This window comes from Equus asinus, chromosome 3 (assembly GCF_041296235.1).
Source record: "Equus asinus isolate D_3611 breed Donkey chromosome 3, EquAss-T2T_v2, whole genome shotgun sequence".
Lineage (NCBI taxonomy): Eukaryota > Metazoa > Chordata > Mammalia > Perissodactyla > Equidae > Equus > Equus asinus.
In genome coordinates, this window is record NC_091792.1 from 79,054,639 (window position 1) to 79,074,103 (window position 19,465).

Below are 19,465 nucleotides of genomic sequence, written 5' to 3' on the forward strand. Positions count from 1 at the left end.
CTATGTTTTAATAAGCAAATAATATTGATGAAAATACCTCCAAATTTAAGGTATTGGACCTCCAAAATAGTCTGAATTTAAGACTGACAGCAAATGCTTATTATTATATTAAAACCAAATCTAAATTACAATGTTGTTTATACTGAAGGAAAAACCTCTTGCTGGCTGTAAATTTTTCACATTTTACAAGGATACTATATCTCATTTATCATTAGTAACCTGAAAAGTATAATGAGATACTGAAAATATTTAATAAGCTTCCAGACTGATTTCACATTTTGGTTCTAAATTATTTTTTTTAAAACATCTCCATTGAGATAATTCAGATACCATAAAATCCACTCTTTTAAAGTGTACAGTTCAGTGGGTTTAAATATATTCACAGAGTTGTATAACCATCACCATTATCTAATTTTAGAATATTTCATCACCTTCTCCAAAAAGACCCTATACTCATTAGCAGCCACTCCCCATTCACCTGGCCCCTACTCCTTGGCAACCAGTAATCTTTCTGTCTCTATGGATTTGCCTATTCTAGTCGTTTCATATAAATGGACTCAAACAGTATGTGGCTTTTTGGGTCTGGCTTTCTTCACTTAGCAGAATATTTTCAAGCTTCAAGACACATGTTGTAGCATGGATCAGTATTTTGTTCTTATTAACTAATACTATTATATCACATGGATGTACCACATTTTATTTATCCACTTATCAGCTGATGGACATCAAGTTGTCCCTACCTTTTGGCTGTTATGAATAATGCTACTCTGAATATTTATGTGTACAAGTTTTTTTGTGGAAAATGCTCAAATTTATTTTTAGTTCAGACATTTGTGCATCATTCATTATGTGCCAAAAATCATCTTAATTTAACGTCAAAGTGATGTCCTTAGCATGAAATAAAGTACAGTTTCCTAAACCACATTAACTTGTCTTGATCATAAAAATGAGATTCTGAACCTGTAAGGTACAGAAACTAATTTGATTTTTTTTTTTTGGTGAAGAAGATTCGCTCTGAGCTAACATCTGTTGCCAATCTTCCTCCTTTGTTGCTTGAGGATTAGCCCTGAGCAAACATCTGTGCCACTCTTCCTCTATTTTGTATGTGGGTCACTGCAACAGCATGGCTTGATGAGTGGTGTAGGTCCATGCCCAGGATCCAAACCCATAAACCTGGGCTGCCAAAGTGGAGCACGCCAGACTTAACCACTATGCCATGGGTCTAGCCCCTACTAATTTGATTTTTATGCAAACAGTATAAAATAACACTTGGGCTCCAAATTACGGATTCTAAGCAGAATATGTAAACATGCATTCTGAATATAAAATCTGGACCGTAGCATTTGTAATTTAATTAAACTAATAAAATGGCATACACTGTCTTAGAGCCAGTGTCTTTAGCAAGTTATAAAATTCCATGACAGTTACAAAGATCTAAAAACGTAGATGCAATATTAATAAATGTAAGTATATGCACTAATCTATGTTAACTCTGTCTATTCACAAGTATATTTTAATTAACCCCCGTACTCAAAGTTATTGTAATAGTGAACCTGGCTTCACTGATGCATTCACTTAACATTAAGACACTGGCATGTCTTCTTTATTTGGATTACTTATTTCATTGCCACTTTTATACTAATTTTCTTTTCTTTTTGGTGAAGAAGATTGACCTTGAGCTAACATCTGTTACCAATCTTCCTCTTTTTACTTGAGGAAGATTGTTCTTGAACTAACATCTGTGCCAGTCTTCCTCTATTTTGTATGTGGGATGCTGCCACAGCATAGCTTGATCAGTGGTGTGTAGGTCCACACCAGGGATCCAAACCCACGAACCCTGGGTCACTGAAGCAGAACGTGTGAACTTAACCACTATGCCACTGGGCCAGCTCCTATACCAATTTTCTTGATCCTTTATATTTTCCTCATGTTTTATGCCAATGCATGCAAGAAAATCTGATCTGCCATAATTAGAAAGTTTCTGAAACTTCAATATAATATTCACTAAGAAGTAAGGGACTGTTTTTAGTTCATCTTTTCAACTTTTTGGACGTTTATTAATTTCTTATTTTAAATATTTCCTTCAATATATAAAATCATAATCTTTTTTAGCATATTTCAGACTGCAATATAAAAAAATGATTATTTTCCTTTTTTTTCAGATGGAGACATTTCTACCATTGTAATTCAAATAAGTCAAATGAGCGAAAGTCAGTTTTAACTTAATTTGCAAGTGTAAAGTGGGCTCTCTATAACACTAGAAATGTGAATAGTGTTTTAAAGTTTGAGCTAATCCTAAGGCTGTCTCCTAAAGCATCAAAATACTTCTAAGCCATGTTCTCTTTTAACCTTAGCAAAATTGAGTAGAAATCTAAGTTTGCTAGTGTAAATACAAACAAACAAACAGAAAGCCTAATCAGTAAATTCACTTCAGTGCCAAGTAAAAAAGAATTTGGGGGGGGCTGGCCCCATGGCAGAAAGGTTGGGTTTGCGTGCTTTGCTTCGGCAGCCCAGGGTTTCACTGGTTCAGAACCTGGGCGCGGACATGGCACTGCTCATTGGGCCATGTTGAGGCAGCATCCCACATGCCACAGCTAGAAGGACCCACAACTAAAATATACAACTATGTACTGGGAGGATTTGGGGAGAAAAGTAGGAAAAAAAATGAATTTGGGGTTACAAAATTACTTGTTTCAATTATGCATGGATAATCTAGAACTTCAGATATTAGGAGTTGTCATCATTTCTTGTATACAGTCTTGACAGTGGTCAATATAAAAAATATAGTGGCACCATTATAAAAGAAAGGTTTAATTTCAGATGTGAAATCATGTTTGTAGGGCACAGAAAGACGAGTGAATTTCTTCATCTTCTAAGCCAAACTCTATTACAACAAATATTTCTGCAAAACAAACTATTTCCCAGCCCCAACTGGTAGCCCACTTATTTAAAGGTGGTGTTGGATATAAGCAATACTGCTGCAGAGGAAAAATTTAGAAAATTCCTTTTAGTCACTGCGTGGAATTTACTTGGAATACTAAAGAATGCATAAATATTTGAGGCAGCAAATTAATGGAGTTGGCTAATAGTCGATGGCTAAAAAATAAATAGCGTAATGGTTAAGAGTGTGAGCTTTGAGGTCAGACTGCCTAGGTTTAAATCTTGGCTCTACTACTTAATAACTGTATGACCCTGTTTCATCTGTAAAGTGGGGATGTGATAATGAATTAAAGGACCCAACACATAGCACTTCAAAAATAATTAACACTTACTAAGAATTTTAAATATACAGTATTTTAATTTCATTTTGCAATTCTTGCACATCTTATTTGCAAAGGTGCGTAATAAATAAGAGTGATATAGCAAAACCTAAGTTATCCAGGTTGCTTGGGAAATAAATCATTCTGGCTAAGTAAATTTTCCATAGAATGTGTTTATAGTATCAAAAAAGAAAACCCAACAAATAGGATAAAACTATTTCCTAAACCTATTACACACTTACATGCCTTCTTAACTAGAGTATACTGGTGGTAATTAAACTTTTTCTTTTTTGAGAAAGATTAGCCCTGAGCTAACTGCCACCAATCCTCCTCTTTTTGCTGAGGAAGACTGACCTTGAGCTAACATCCATGCCCATCTTCCTCTACTTTATATGTGGGACACCTACCACAGCATGGCTTGACAAGTGTGCCATGTCCGCACCTGGGATCCAAACCGGTGAACCCCAGGCCACTGAAGTGGAATGTCCACACCTAACCACTGCACCACTGGGCCAGCCCCCTATTTTATACATTTAAAAACATTATTCTGAGCAGAGTCCATGGCTTCACCAGACTGCCAAAGTGGTTTGTGGCACAAAAAAAGTGAAGAACTCGGACCTCAGATTTGTCCCAGTGTGCTGTGCTCTGTTACTTCAGAGCATTAACATTCCGTTGTACTTTCACACAGAAGCTTTAGATGAGGGTAATCCAAGTTGCCTTCTCCGGGACTTTTCTTAGTGGATCTCCTGGATATTGAGTTCCCTTTGGGTAGGTAAGAATGTTTCTACCTTATACTTTGGCTTCTGAAAGAACAAAACAGATGGAGAAATAAGTCAAATAAAACTAGATTCAGATGGCATCGAAAGCAGAAATATAAAACATTCTACTCTCCTACTTTGTACACTGAGACAATATGAAACTCCATTCAGTAAATACTCTGAAGTTAACTTTTACTTCTACCATTTATTAGCTGTGTGACCTTGGGATAGTAACTTAATCTCTCTGTGCATCAGTTTATTTGTAAAGGGAGTTAATAAGCACAGTACCTGGTACATAATAAGTGTTCCATAAATATTCCCTATTTTATTATTATTCTTACAGATTTGTTTCACACTATGTATGACCTGTTAATGTCTGACTGGTTACTTTAATAATTTACATTTATGCGGCATTGTAGTCTATTGTGCCCTTTCACATACATTATGACATTTGAACCACACAGCAGCCCTGCAAGAGGGCCATTATTATGCCTAGTTTAGTGTTGAAGAAACTAAGATAAGTACCCCATGATATCACACAAACCGGACGCAATAACAGAGCAAGAACTCAAACTTGGATTTCTCCCTCCACCCCAAATTGCCTAATCCTAGGTTTCTACTGTATTAGACTGGTTAGAAGAGAGAATAAAACAAAGATTGTTCGGGGGGCGGGAGAGGGGTCCCACAGGCCGGGAGGAGTGCCGGAGTGCTGCGCTGTTCACAGGGTGGCCCTCTGACCGAAGCATCCTGTCACGTCGGAGCTTGTTAGAACTGTCCAATCTTAGGCGCCGCCTCACCTACTAAATCAAAACTCCTATTTCGAACAAAATCCCGGTGATTCACATGGATACTAGTTTAAGCAGCACTGTTTCGCTCTATTGACACTATTATGATTACTGGAACAGTATATATTAGCCTATTTGTCACAGACCTATTAAGTTTTATTAGGTAATACTTTCTTATGACAGGAAACTTGCTTCCCTTTTTAAAAAAGTTAGGTATATTTTTAAAGCAAGTTTATCTTTCTATTTAATTCTTAAAGATCTCCATTTCGTTAAATGGGGTCATTATAATGGAATGTCAGAAAACTTTAAGCAGGTCAGTGCTTACCTTTAAATTCCTTTTAAAAATTAACGCCTGACTACGCTTTGTCTGAGGACACAGCAGAAAGCAAAATCCCTTCCTACGCTTACACCCGGCCGAGTCGAACAGGCAGACCCCAGCCTCACATGCCTCCCCTGCATACTTCGGGGAGAACTGAGTTTTTCTGACCCCAAACTCATTTCCTGATTGCGTTTCGCAACTTCCGGGATCTCGCAGTGGGAGCGCAACCGGCGGGAACCGGCTGGCAGCCCACCGCCCGCGCTCCCTCCCGTCAATTCGCCGCGGGGCCCGACTCAGGCCGCCGGGGCCGCGGACGGCCAGCGGCCCGCTCTGCGGTCTCGCTCCTGCAGGGCCGGCACGCGGGCGCCGACGAGCGGCCGCCGGGGCCGCCTAACAGACGGTCCCACCTGGAGGGCGCCTCTGCCCACCGCTCGCCGGCCGGGCTGGCCAGCCCGCAAAGAGCGCCCACCTGCTCCGCCGGAAGCCTCAGAAGCTCGCTCCACCCCGGCCAAGGGCGTCCAGCGGCCAACCCAGGGGCCCTCCCACCGCCCACTCCTGATTGGCGCGTGCTCCTACCGCCGGGGAATTCCGTTTCCTCTCCCCCGCCCCGGCACAGGCACGCAGCGGGGCGCTTCCCCCCGACGGCCCGCCCCGGCTCGTGTCGGCGCCCCACTATGTCTCGCGAGACTTTGTGGACTCGGGGCGGGGCCACACCCGGAAGAGTGCTCAAAACTGCCCTTAAGTCATTGCAGAGCTACAGCTCCTGTTAGGCAGCCTCGCGAGATCCGCCTCCTCAGTACCAAGTGAGGAAATTGGGGGACGCTGCGGGAGGGGCGTGGGGCTCGACTGCGCAGCTGCCGCTTCCATAACCTTCCTCCCATGGTCTCCTTCCGGTTCTCGATGCTTCTCTGAGTTTAAGGGTTTCCGCCGCTCGTCTCCCCTTCCTCCCAGCCCATGTTCCGCCTCCGGCCCCCGCCCTCTCAGTCCAACCTCCGATCTGTTTAGTAAGAAGGTGCTGTTCCGAGGAGAAGGGGAAGCGGGTAGCACAAATAGTCTCGGCCCGGACGTGGGGAGGAAACCATCCCTCCCCGGGGCCTGGTCGTGCGCTCGCGCCGGCGGCGTTGGCGGACGGATCTGCGGCGGTGAAGAGGCGGGCGGGGCGGAGCGCGGCGCTGGCAGTAGTTCCGTCAGAGCGGACATCTTGTGGCGGTGTCGTGCGCGTGAGCCCCGTAGGGCCGGGGAGGCACCAGCGCCGCGCGGGGAGGAGGCCCGGCCGCAGCTTGAGGGAGGCCCCGGCCCTCCGTACGCGTGGGTGTGGACGGCGGGGGGCGGCCCGCTGGCCGGCGGGGAAGGGGAAGTCCAGGCCCTGGGCGCTCGAGGGCCCGGCCTGCGGGGTGGGGCGGGCGGAAGGCTGGAGCGGCGGGCCTCTCCCGCTGGGGGAGGGGGCGCGTCCTGCCGGCCGCCTAGCCGGGGCTCGGGGCTGGCGGCGCGGGCGCTGGGAGGCGGGGTGGACGGCGGCTCCGGGCGGGCCGAGCGGCAGCCCTGCGCGGCCCGGGCGCAGCGCCCCCGTTCCCTCCGCGACCGGCCGGCCGCACCTAGAGCCGCCGGGAGCCGGCGTCCGGCCGTGCCGCCGCCCCCTCCCCCGCGGGCGCCCGCCGCTGGCCGTGCGCCCGCCGCTGGCCGTGCCTCCGCCTCCCCCTCCGCGAGGCCGGGGTGGCCCTGCCGCCCGCCCGCATCTTCGGGGCGCCGCGCGGCCTGGGCGAGCGCTGATCCGCTTCGTTTTCGCGAAGGCGCCTGTGTCTGGCAGAGCCGGCGCGAGACGAGGAGCCCGTCCTTCGCCGCCCGAGTCAGGAGCGCGGCCGGACCTGGGAGCACGCCCCGAGAGCGAGGAGCCAGACGGGAAGCACAGACGATGGCGCTAAAACGGATCAATAAGGTACGGCGGGCCGGCGCCCGCTTCGCGCCCCGGAGTCGCGCGTGCGTCGGGGCGGCCGCGGGCCTCCTGGGCCCGGGGCCCGGGGCCGAGGCCTCTGCGGCGGAGAGCGGGCGTGCGCGCCGTCGGCGGCTCCTCGGCCGGGGGCGGGCGGCGGGGCCGCTGCGGGCGCCTCCGGCATGCTCCCCTGCGGCCCCGGGAAGGCTGTTGGAACGCGGTTTCCCCCGGACGAGTGGTCTAAGCCGAGGGAAGAGTAGGCCTCCGAGCTCGGGGCGAGCGGGCCTCCGCCTCCGCCTCCGGGGTTCGGTCTCGTTTTCCTGCTGTAACTTGTATCCCGCATTGTAAGATGGCGGCTGCCTTAGCTGGTTCAGGCTGTCTCCAGCGGCTCCTTCCCTAGTAATACGAAGTGACAATCTTGGTGAAATGTTGACTTTCACATCAGGTCGTGCTGCTCTGAGACCTCCTGCTCAACACTTAGTCTGCGTTCAAACTCGCAGGCCGTATTTCCCTTTTTTGTAACTTGTCTGTGTGTGGTGTGTTTGCTTCTTGCACAATTGAGGAGGGTGGAGTATTTACAGCTAACTTGAAAAAAATGTTGTGGAATAAATTCAGCCTTAATAAAACTAAGAGACACAGGACTTTGTGGGCTGAAAGTTTTGGTTTTGATAGGTTACTTTTTGAAAAAGAGTTACATGGAAGGATTGGCAAGTATTTGGCTTTACTTAAAATAGACCTGATGCTGCTTGATTTTACATTTGTTTAATATGTGTGGCTCTAGAGTTGGCAAAATGGGTATTTTATGAAAGGTGAAGGTTCAGATCTTCAGTCAACGTAATTGATGCTGAAATCTTGAATTTTGTTTTAGGCCATCATTGCGTTGTCATTGTGTGTTTATGTGAAACATAAACTTAAATCTTTTTATTTTTGAGAGGATGGAAAAGGAGAGGAAGAAAAAGTTTTTAAGAGTTAAGACTTAAAGTAAAAAAGGATTATTTAAACACCTTTTTGTGATCACTTTGAAGGCCAGCAGTGAACACATTGGAGAAGTATAGTTACATTTTATAGCATAGTTAGTACAAAGAATATCATTCAGTATAAATCAAAACCTTTTGGAGAAGTATGGTTACATTTTATAGCATAGTTAGTACAAAGAATATCGTTCAGTATAAATCAAAACCTTTTATCTGTGGGACTTAATTCAGGCCACTAAGATGTGGAATAATTTCAGATCTATAGGTTTTATGCATGTGCAACAGAACACTGTAAAGGAAGGTCTCATTGATTTTTTTGTTTTGTTTTACAGGTGATACCCAGCTGCTGTGACACCACTTTAATGATTTAAAAGTTTTAGAGAGGCAGTATGATAGTTAAGAGTATAAACTTTGGAGCAGAAGTGCTCCAGTTAGAATTCTAAGATTGGGCAAATTATGTCTCTATAAAATGACTCCTTGTTGCATATGAACAATAAATAGTTGAGTGCCTAATATGTACCAGGCACTATTCTAGATCCTAGGGAGAAAGCTATTAGGTTCCTGGATTGATTGATTGACTGGTTTAGTAGGATTAAATAGATTAATCTGTAGCTTTGAACAGGCCCCTAGCACTCAGATTGTTACTACTCTTTTAATATGGCTATCTTTTTGATCTTCAAAAACTTTGATTCAAGAACTTTTCTAGTCTAATACTGTTCGTTAATACTACATTGTCTTCTCTTGTAAATATTTTGAAGATTTGTATAATACAGAAGCTTGATATAATACTCTTCAAACTGGAAAAACCAGTGTTTATGTGGGACATTATTGATGCAGCCTATAGGGAATTTTTAACGTGAATTTGGTTTGGTTTTTAGCTGTTACTGTCAGTCACCTGGTGATACTTAAAACAGAAGTACATCCCAGATCCAGACAATTTTAGCTAGTGGATGACTCTGATGGGAGATCTTCTTTATTTTAGGTACTTCTGTTTTAGAAACAGGAGGTCAAGTAGCTATTGATGTCATTAAGGTATTTCTAGTGTCATGTACCTATTTATTTTGAATTTGTTCTTGTCTGAAGCCCCCAAATACCAGATAGTCAGATGAATCTGTACTCCTCTCTGATATTTTATTGAAATGCCTGTTATTGGGAATATTTTTAACCGTCAGTAGTTCATTTGACCAAGTCTTTGAATTTTTTCTAAAGCTCACATTTGTATAATTTTTTGTTTGAATACTTCTTAGACCAAGCAGCCTTGTCGAACAACTTTATTTATTTTTTGCTCTATTCTTTATTAGGGCAAGCTGTGGTATGGTCTCATAGGGCTATTTATTAAACAACAAGAATCAAAAATGGAAACTCCAGGTTAGTTGATTGGTGTTCAGGGGCTGTAGACAATTTTTCTACTCCCATTAAACAAAATAACTACAGTGCATGGATTTGGGGGAAGTTTTAAAGAGAACTTTAAATTATGCAAAATAGGTGAACCAAGCTTAAAAGAATAGTTTATGTCTTGAGTGTTTGCAATGTGTCAGAACTGTTCAAAACACTTGTATTAACTCATTTGATCTTACAGCAACCAAAGGGAATAGATACAGTTATTATCCCTATTTTGAGATTAGAAACCTGAGGCACAGAGAGGTTTAAAAAAAAACCAGAAACACTTGTTGTTTTATGGCAGAGTTGGGATTAGGATTAGAACCTAGGCAGTTTGGGCCCATAGTGTCTGCTCTTCACCACTACACTGTCCTATCATTTTTTAGGTTTCGATATTCAAAAAGGTTTTCTTTTTGCACGTATCATTCCACTACTAGTGATAGCTAGGACTTAGCATCTACTATATACCGAACACTGTTTCTAAGCCCTTTATGAGTATGAATTTATTTAATCTTCACAACAGCTCTGTGAAATAGTGCTCTGAACCATTCCATTTTATACATGAAGAAACAGGCACAGAGATGTTAAGTTACTTGTCTGTAGTTACACTGGTAGTAAGTGACTGAGGTGCAAATCAGATAGTCTCCCTCAAGAGCTCAAGTTTTTAAATTCTGTGCTATACTACTATTTTGAACCATTTGAATTCCTATTTTATAGTTAGATGAGTGAATGTCCTTTTAGTCTTGCTACTTGAAATAAACTCTGTTTGACTTGGCATTTAAATACTTGGAATTTCACTTTACTGTTAGATTATAGCAAGTTTGTGAATTAAGATTTTAGCTAACATAGATGTATTTTGGTTTTTTTGAGGAGGATTAGCCCTGAGCTAACACCTGCCACCAGTCCTCCTCTTTTTGCTGAGGAAGACTGACCCTGAGCTAACATCCATGCCCATCTTCCTCTACTTTCTGTGTGGGATGCCTACCCACAGCATCGCTTGCCAAGCAGTGCCATGTCTGCACCCGGGATCTGAACCGGCAAACCCCGGGCTGCAGAAGTGAAACCTGCGAACTTAACTGCTGCACCACTGGGCCGGCCCCATAGTAACATAGCTTTTGAAAGTAGGAGTGAATTTCTTTATGGCTAGTCTCTTCAAGGACTATGGGAACTACCATGTGCTGACTAATTGCTAGGAGTACCTTAAACAAAATCCACTTGTCCCTAACTAGTCTGTAGGCTGTGTGCTGTCTTGCATTTCTTTCTTTTGAGATCCTCAAGGCTTGTCTATAGCTAACTAATTTAATTTGTAGGATAATTGTGTGAATGAGGGATGCTGATTGTAATGACCTCTGTTTATTTGAATAGGAGTGACTCTTTGAACACTATGCTTTGCTTTCATCATCGTGCTCACCTGCTATATTGTAGTTTTTGTTATTCATACAGTGTAAAGTTGAATAGTCTTGCTAGGGTTGTGGAAAAGATCTACTTAATCACTGGATCTCTGTCACTGGATTATATGCTAACTCATAGGTTCCGGTGCCCCGTGTTATCCATGATACAGTTAATTCTTGAGGATTTTCCAGAGCATTTCACTATTATGATCCCTTTCTGTTAAAGAAGACGCTAGGTTCCTAATACTGAGATTAAAATGTTACGGGTTGATTTCTCAAATCCTGGGTTGGCTTTTGCATTTTGTTACTTAACATTATTGTGTTTGTGGGTTTTGACATGAGTTAAATTTGTATATCAGAAGGTTTAGCAGGGTTTTTAAAGAATATAGCTACATGGGGTCTTATCAGACTTAATGAATCATTTTTTCTGGGAACTGACATAATTTTGAAATGTCCTCTAGGTGATTCTGAAGCCTCCCTCTGATGAGAACCACAGACATAGGAGATAATCATTTAATCAATACGAGGCAAATACGAGGTTTTACTCTGTTGGCACAGTAGTCTAGTTCCAAGGGATAAAAAATAAGGAAGCCTGTCATTACCCAAGAGAATCTCTTTGAGTGGAGGAGACAAGCATATAAACACACGAATAGGTGTGTGTCACCTTATACAACTTATCTTGCAAGAATATTATAAGTAGGGGAAACATTTATTTAAAAGAAATTAAGGAAAATATTCACATATCAGATTTACTCCTTATTGAAGGTAGGTTTTTCTAAATATATTTCCTGCACTACATTTTGTCATTGTTATAGGGTGGTTTTTCTTTTAAAGATTGGCACCTGAGCTAACACCTGTTGCCAATCTTCTCCCCCACCCCGCCCTCTCTCCTCAAATCCCCCCCGTGCATAGCTGTATATTTTAGTTGTGGATCCTTCTAGTTGTGGCATGTGGGACGCTGCCTCAGCATGGCCTGATGAGTGGTGACATGGCTGCGCCCAGGATCTGAACTGGTGAACACCCTGGGCCGCTGAAGTGGAGCACATGAACGTAACCACGGGGCCAGCCCCTGGTTTTTCTATTATAACTATACTTAATTCACTTTGCCACAACAAACCATTTTGAAAAGGGCAATGATTTTCCTTCTTTAACCAGAAGTTTTATGTTGATTTGGTCTTGCCTCCGTAGCAGTGATCTTACTTCAAAATTAAATAGGATAATTAAGAACAGATGTATTTAGTGAGTATCTTATTAGCTAATTTTCCATGTTAGATAAGATTTATTCCCAAAACTATACCCTTGGCCTTGTTAAGGGGGGAGGGGGCATCGGCAAGAAGTTCAATGAAGTATTTTATAGTTTGCCCAGACGTCTGATTTTTGTCTCTATCTATACTTTCAGCATAATCTTGTATCATTCAGAGACCTCCAACCAACTTTTCATAGCTGAGTTTGTCCTCTTTGACCTTTTAGGTCTCAGTTCTGATTCACTATCTATAAAATGCCTTATTTGCTTTCCTGGATCAAAGCTTAAAACCTAAATTTGGCTTTCTATCTTTACTCATTTAGTAATACTTAGAAAAGAACAGCTTTGAATAATCATAAGTGACTTATCTTTAACGGTCATCGAAAGAAAGAAAATCATAGTATTATTCAAGCCATTCTTTGTGTCTTGTCTAATAAACAAGCATACTTGTGTTATCTATAATTACAACTAAACAGGACGTTAATACCTTGTCAGTGATGTAGTGAGACATGGTCTAGCACTTACTCTTAATCCTTAAGATAAAAGAAGCTTTCAGAATTCTCAGACGAATTTACAAATTCAAAACTGAAATGATTTTAAAGGGACTGTTTCTTCTCATTCTTAAGTCTTAGTTTTATGAAATTGTTCAGATCCAAAAGTCTTCTTGCCAACCTCTTTTGAAATAACTTCTGGTAACCATACATTAGATGTTTGTTCTTTCCTTCCTTGCCGTTTGTATTTATATATGGTATATAGAAATTTCACAACGTTGAAGTTAGTAATACATTTTTGTTTATGGTAAACCTGATCTTTATAAGAACAATTAAAAGCAGTCTACCTAATTGGGCGGTCAATCGTACTGCATTTTTTAGCTCTATCATTGGTCTGAATGTATACCTTTATATTTTGCTAGGGCGTAAAGGCTTCTTGAGGGTGATTGTTACGTCAGAATTTCTTATAAAGGTGCTTATTTTTGCTTTTCATCTCATCCTATCCCCAAGGAAGTATTTGATGTTGCCCAGTATAGGTTTAAGATTCAAGGACTGTCTTTATACTACTGATTCGCATAGTCGTACGAATCTTTAGGTCAAGTAAAAGTTTTGAAAGAAATGGACTCTTGAGTCAGATACAAGAAATTGCCTTTCACTATGGCATGAGCTCTAAGTTTTCCCAACAGTGATGATGGGAAATGTATCTATAGTACTGTCATGACCTTTGTGTGATGATACGCAAGATGGATGGCAGAGCTTGGAATAACAAATGATTGTGGAACATAGTGGTGATAATTATTGTACTTAAGGATGGAATCCATGAACTTGGTCTTGCCATGGTAATCATCTGAGTTAAATTCTGGTAAGCCTTTAGGAGAATGATGGAACTTGACAAACTAGAATAAGTTAATTTAGGTAGTTACACTTTTAATAGCAGGGTTGATACTAGTAGCAACTTTGTTTTCAGAAATGCTAACTGATAAAAAGTAGTGGCACTGAAAAAATTCTTTCTAGAGGCTGATCTAACACGGTTTCCTCTATAGCTTCATTGTTCATAAATAGTTGTATTTCTAATTTATAAGCTCTTTGGAGATGAGAACCATTTCTTATACTTCCGTATCATCCCTACAGGCCTTTAAAGTGTTCAATACCTTGGCTTCCTGTTCTTTGTAGTGTACAGTTAGTCACTTAACCTCATTGAAGGAGGAAGGTGTAGAGAGAATGGAGAAGCAAAACACAGGTATTCAGCAGTGTGTTTAGACTTCTTGGCCAGTTTCTCTCAGCCTTTTCATGTTTTACCTCCAACAATCAACTTTCAGAGAGATCCTGTGTGTCCCATAGTGATTGAAGCAAAGATATTCCTCAAAATAAACTGTAGGGCTTCTCTTATGAGTTCCATAGAAGGAAATGTGAAGCTCATGACTGTTGAATCATGTTCCTCCAGATGAGAACACTCAATGGTTTAAGCCGTACCTGTTGGTTGCCTTTTAGAGAGATTTGCATGACTCCTTTTCCTGTGGATCTGTTTAGGCTTTTAAAGGGAAAGAAGCAGCATATTTCTAAGTAGGAGAAGACAGTGGATTCTCACACTAGCCAGATGTGCAGGTTGTTTCAGGAGAAGCAATTCTGAGGAAGATGAGCTTAAAAGGAGAAAATTTCCCCAAAAGAGCATACTGTGGCAAAGAAATGTCTAACTTTGGTGGTGGTTTTTTTAATGAGCAAGTACAGTTTTTAGCGTTGTATGTCCTTGATCCATCTTAATGTCCCTTCAAAGTGAGTGGAGCCTTTAACAACTCCTAGTGTGTGCCAGTCTCCCCTGCCAACTATTTTCATATTTTAGTGGGCTTAATAATTGGCCGAGAGCCCACCTGAGTAATGCTTGTTCTGGAAGGAAGAAGCGGTGGCGGGGAATGGACAGTCAACAGAATTTGAAGACTTTACAGGTGCTTTTTGTGAGCTGTTTTCTCCTCCTTGGCACTGTTCTTTTCTAACTACTAGGACGCAAAGAGCTAACAATTTCAGGTATTCATATAATTTTATAAATTGTTTTTATAAATTTTACAAATTGTCTTTGTCCCTAAAGCCTGTGAAACTTTTAGGCGCTAAAGTCATTTCATGAGGTGAAAACCAAAGAGAAAGCTACTTTTGGAAATTCTTTCAATGGGTGTTTCATTAGAAATTCATCTCAAGTCTAGTAAATACAGTTTCCTCTTGTAGTGGAAGGGATAATTGTTTTCTCAGTTGGCTTTCATTTAAAGGCCATGTAACTTGAAAAATAGGTAACACTAGACTCACTGAGTTGTGGTGAGATGCAAAGTAACAGTGAATAGTTAGGGAGGGACTGACCCGAACAAAACATGTTTTCCATATCTTGTTCAATCTGGGACATTTCTTGAGTAGAATGAAGAGTTGAGTTGGTACTATTGAAATTTTTTTCTCCACTTTGTCAAATGCCATATTAAATTCTTTAACTTAAATACATCTTTGATGCAAGGACACCCTTTTCAGAAGCCAGCCTTTTTGAAAACTACCACCAGACCTGTTTTTCAGGTTGTCTGGAAGATACACTACTTTGCTCTGCTACCCATCCTGAAGCTCAGCGTGTCCTACACTTTAATGCAATCTTTTCTTTCCCCGAGTAAGAGTCTCTAATGTAAACTGGAAATAAGGCCTATTTCCATAAGGTGGTTATAAGGATAAGATGCTCCATATTTAAGATGTTTTTTTCATCCCATTGACTTACTTGGTGTTCTACTCTCACCTGAATTACTGCTATGGCTTCCTAATGTAGTTATCTACTTGTCTATCCTTTACAGTAGTGGTTCCTGCAATGTGGGGGTGAGGAGGATCTGTGATACTCGACAAGTTAAGATTTGTGTGGGCATATGTATGTTTTGGGGAATAGAGGGTTAGGTAGTTCATCAGATTCTTAGAAGTCCTTGTCACAAACAGTGTTAAGAACCAACATTCCAAATGATATGTATAGGTTTTTGTGTTTTGGATTTTGGTTTTGTTTTTGTTTTGAGGAAGATTAGCCCTGAGCTAACATTCACCGCCAATCCTCTTTTTGCTGAGGAAGACTGGCCCTGAGCTAACATCTATGCCCATCTTCCTCTACTTTATATGTGGGACGCCTGGCACGGCGTGGCTTGTCAAGCAGTGTGTAGGTCCACACCTGGGATCTGAACTGGCGAACCCTGGGCTGCTGAAGCGAACATGGGAACTTAACTGCTACACCACTGGGCTGGCCCCTGTCTAGTTTTATATCACTTAAAATTTGAAAACCTGCAAAACATTGCTATATATTCTTAAGAGAGAGATATCTAGTAGTCTATGGCAATGTGGAGAAATGGCAGAAACTAAATATGGGATAATTATTACCTCTTGTGGGGGAAAGGGGAGGGAGTCTGGGGAGTACATGAAAGATCTTCATTTATAACTGCAACGTTTCTTAAAATCTGAAGGTAGTAAAAATGTAAAGCTTTACTTAAGCTGGGTACACAAATTACGTGTGTGCTTTTAAGATATGAGTGAATAATTTAAAAAACTAAAAGAATCACTTCTAATGTACTACTACCAATACATTAAAAAACCCAAATCTGAATTGTCTTATTCCTGCTTAAAAACTTAGTGGGTTCCCATTGCTTTTGGGATAGTCTTTGACATAATATTCAAAGCTCTCCCAAAATGCAGTCCTGATTAACCTTTCTGGCCACATCTGCTACTCCCTTTCCCATAGTTCTGTCTCTGGTATACCAAACTACAAGCAAATTTTTACCATCTCTGTGCTTTCACACTCCTGACTTTCAGTGAGTTTCTCTACTTAGAATGCTTATCCCTCCATCAAGACGCAGCTCAAATGTCACTGTTTTAAACCCAGGCAAGGTTAGTGTTTACCTTTTCAGGATCGCAAAGCATTTGAATGCCTTTATTTTCAACAGTTATGTTGTGGAAATGTGATTTTGTATTTTGCAAAACAAGAAACAAAACTTTTTATTAACTCATGGTTCATCTTGGTATTTTCAGATCTAACATACTTGACACCAGAAAGACAGTTTTCATTTAAATGAATACATATTTTGATGGTGAAACCTTAGCTAATAGCCAATATTACACTTTTAATTTTAGAAATGGATTTAAATTAACCTCTAATTTCTATGATCAGATTGAAAGTTAATTCTTTGCTAGACAGGACACATGACTCTAGTTTAATTTTGAGACTGTGCTTCATTTAGATTTCTTATGTTTTTCAGCATGACTTGAGCATTACATTGTGTTCAGTGGGATAAAATCTGTATCATTGGTAATGGATCCCAGTAGCACTCTGCCTAGAATGGGTCTCTCCTCACTGTCCCAACCCCACCCCCCCATTGTACGTATTAGAAGGAAACTGGAGTAGTTGATAATCAAAGGAGTAGCTATAGAAACCAAAGCAGGCTACACCCTCAGGAACTGAAATTGCATGTCTGTATGCCAGGTCAGCTCTCCTTTCTCTGTCGCCCTCTGGGGTCTCTTTCTCTTTGGATTCACCATGTAATTCCAGGGCACATCCCTGTCAACAGCTCTGGGTCACATCCTTGCAGCTCCTGATTAAAGAAGGAAGGTGTCCCTTCCAGCTTCAATTCGAAAACTCTTGAGTGGGGATGGATGGACAGACTGACAAGGTCAGGTCTCAGCTTAGGTTACTTTCCAACTCTTTGAGCTAGTCCCTGAGGCTGAAGGAACAAAATTGTATGATTAGCCTTGTCTGCGTAATTGGTTAATGGTGGCTGCCGATCACCCAACACTACAGTCACATGTTTGGAGTAAGGGTAAAGCATTTCCATGAAGGTAGGATAAAATGGTTTCTTGAGTTGACAGAATGTCTGCTACATAGAAGAGCATCTAAGATGACTTCTTACTGTGCTTTTTCTTGCATTTTCTTCTCCTGATAAGATGTTCTTACATCTTATTTGCTTATACTGTGGGTATAATAATGTCATAAGAATTATTTGGTGTCTTAGAGGTAAATGTTGGTATGTGGTTTAAAAAGACCTATTTTGATCCTTAAATTAACTTAGGTCATTTTTTGATGTTGAATTTAGAGTAGATTTTAGTACATAAGGTAATTGGCCTAATTTTAGGTCTTTGATTATTACTTCACAGGTGTCTTGGTCATAGAGCGCTTGGAAAATAAGACATTTAGAAATTACCCTCGAGTAGTAGAGCCTTGAAATTATGGGAGTGGAGAGCTCAAGTTCAGTGCTAACTAGCCAAAATTATGCCTTCACTCTAAAGGAGTGATAAGGCCAACATATAATGGCTTAGTGATTCATAAATATCAGTGTGCAGAAAAACTCATTTCTTCTGTAAGAAATGTTTTCTTACATTCTTCATAATTAAAATATGTAACTTTCAAGTAGGATATTGATATATTCTAGGTCAACTTTATAGATTCCTCAACTTTTATTTAGAATGAAGTTGTTGAACGTTGTTATTGGGTATATTGTTAGACCAACAATCATTAAATTGATTTTTATTTAAAAATAACTGCTAAATATTTATTTTTTTGGTGAGGGAGGTTAGCCCTGAGCTAATGTCTATTGCCAATCCTCCTGTTTTTGCTTGAGGAAGATTGGCCCTGAGCCACCGTTTGTCCCTATGTTCCTCTACTTTATATGTGAGACACCACCATAGCATGGCTTGATGAGTGATGTGTAGGTCTACACCTGGGATCCCAACCTGGGACCCCCAGGCTGCCAAAGCAGGGTGTGCAGACTTAACCACTACACTTGGCCAGCCACTAGATATTTTTCTTCAGGCTTTTTTTTTTTTTTTTTTTTAATAGTGAGGAAGATTTGCTCTGAGCTAAGGTCTTTCGCCACTCTAGCTTTATTTTTTATGTGGGTTGCTGCCACAGCATGGGTAATCAGTGGTGTGGATCCCAACCCGTGAACCTGGGCTGCTGAAGTAGAGTGTGCTGAACTTAACCACTGTGCCACCAGGCAAGACCCTCTTGGGGCATTTTGACAAATCTGTTATATTAAAAACAATGTGTTTATTAAGTACATAATTTGGGGTAGATCTGTGTAAGAAGCGTGGATATAAGAAACTCATTTTGGTAGTTTTTGAATTCAAATGCTTACCAGACATTTTTAGGTAGGATCACATGAAATTGCAATTTCTGTTATTGAGAATGCTCAAATATTAGTAATTTAATACAACTCAACCCAATAACATGGTTTCTTTAAAACTCCATCCATAAATATTCCTTGAATTGCTGACCTTTGTTAATGTATAACTTAATCATGGCAGTATAATTGCTAGATGATTATGTCATAGCAGCTAAGTGTAATGATTTGTCACATAGGCAAGAGTTAAATGAGCTAAGTCTATAATATGTAGCCTGTTTTTGAAGCAGTTTTGCTTTTGTTTAATAAACAAATGATTTGAGTGCCGAAATCCTGCCTTTCAAGATGGGTGGTCTACGAGTAGCCAGTAGCTTCTGGCTGAGCATCTAGTACGTTATGTGCTAGGTAGTGTGCTAAAGTACTTTGTCTTAGTCATCTTCTCAAAACTTCTGTGAAAATAGACTTTCTTACTTTAGAGATGAGGAAATAAGCCTAGGAATTAGTGGGTCTAAGTTGGATTAAAAGTCATACTGAGGGAGGCACATACTCAATGTTCTTATTTAATGATGCTGTGTTTGAGCATTTGAATTACATATGTAAGGTTTGTATTTAGGTTTTAATAGCATTTTTTGAAAGCTCAGATCTTTTGTAGCAAATGGGGAGGGGATGATTTGGAACAGGTGAATTTTTAACCTTAAAATAGACTTGTTCTGGACTTTTATGCTCCTTAAGGAAAGAGGAAATTAAACGGAGTAAGTTAGCCTCTGGTTTATCCTTTTTTGCTGGGCCAGTTAAACAGTAAAACTATTATATAAGTTTGGGCA

At 41.1% G+C, this 19,465-nt stretch overlaps 1 protein-coding gene and 1 long non-coding RNA gene across 8 annotated transcripts in view; one reads left to right on the top strand and one right to left on the bottom strand.

The window, feature by feature from the left end:
- Positions 1–3,278: 3,278 nt before the first annotated feature.
- LOC106847251 (uncharacterized) lies at positions 3,279–5,649 on the bottom strand. Its single transcript, XR_006524640.2, has 2 exons — positions 5,129–5,649; positions 3,279–4,063 (listed from the first exon to the last, which is right to left on the bottom strand). It is a non-coding gene; the product is annotated as an uncharacterized lncRNA (long non-coding RNA).
- A 91-nt stretch (positions 5,650–5,740) lies between these two features.
- Positions 5,741–19,465, top strand: part of UBE2D3 (ubiquitin conjugating enzyme E2 D3) — a 29,780-nt gene continuing 16,055 nt past the window's right edge. Inside the window, exons 1-2 of one of the 7 annotated variants that reach the window (XM_070506523.1) lie at positions 5,741–5,925; positions 6,913–7,058. In XM_070506523.1, the coding sequence (XP_070362624.1) occupies positions 7,035–7,058 (24 nt within the window). In that variant the 5' untranslated portion in view covers positions 5,741–5,925; positions 6,913–7,034. Of the gene's footprint in view, positions 6,431–6,912; positions 7,059–19,465 lie in introns of all 7 variants that reach the window. The other 6 variants (XM_044766399.2, XM_070506522.1, XM_044766396.2 and 3 more) reach the window with 6 other exon arrangements.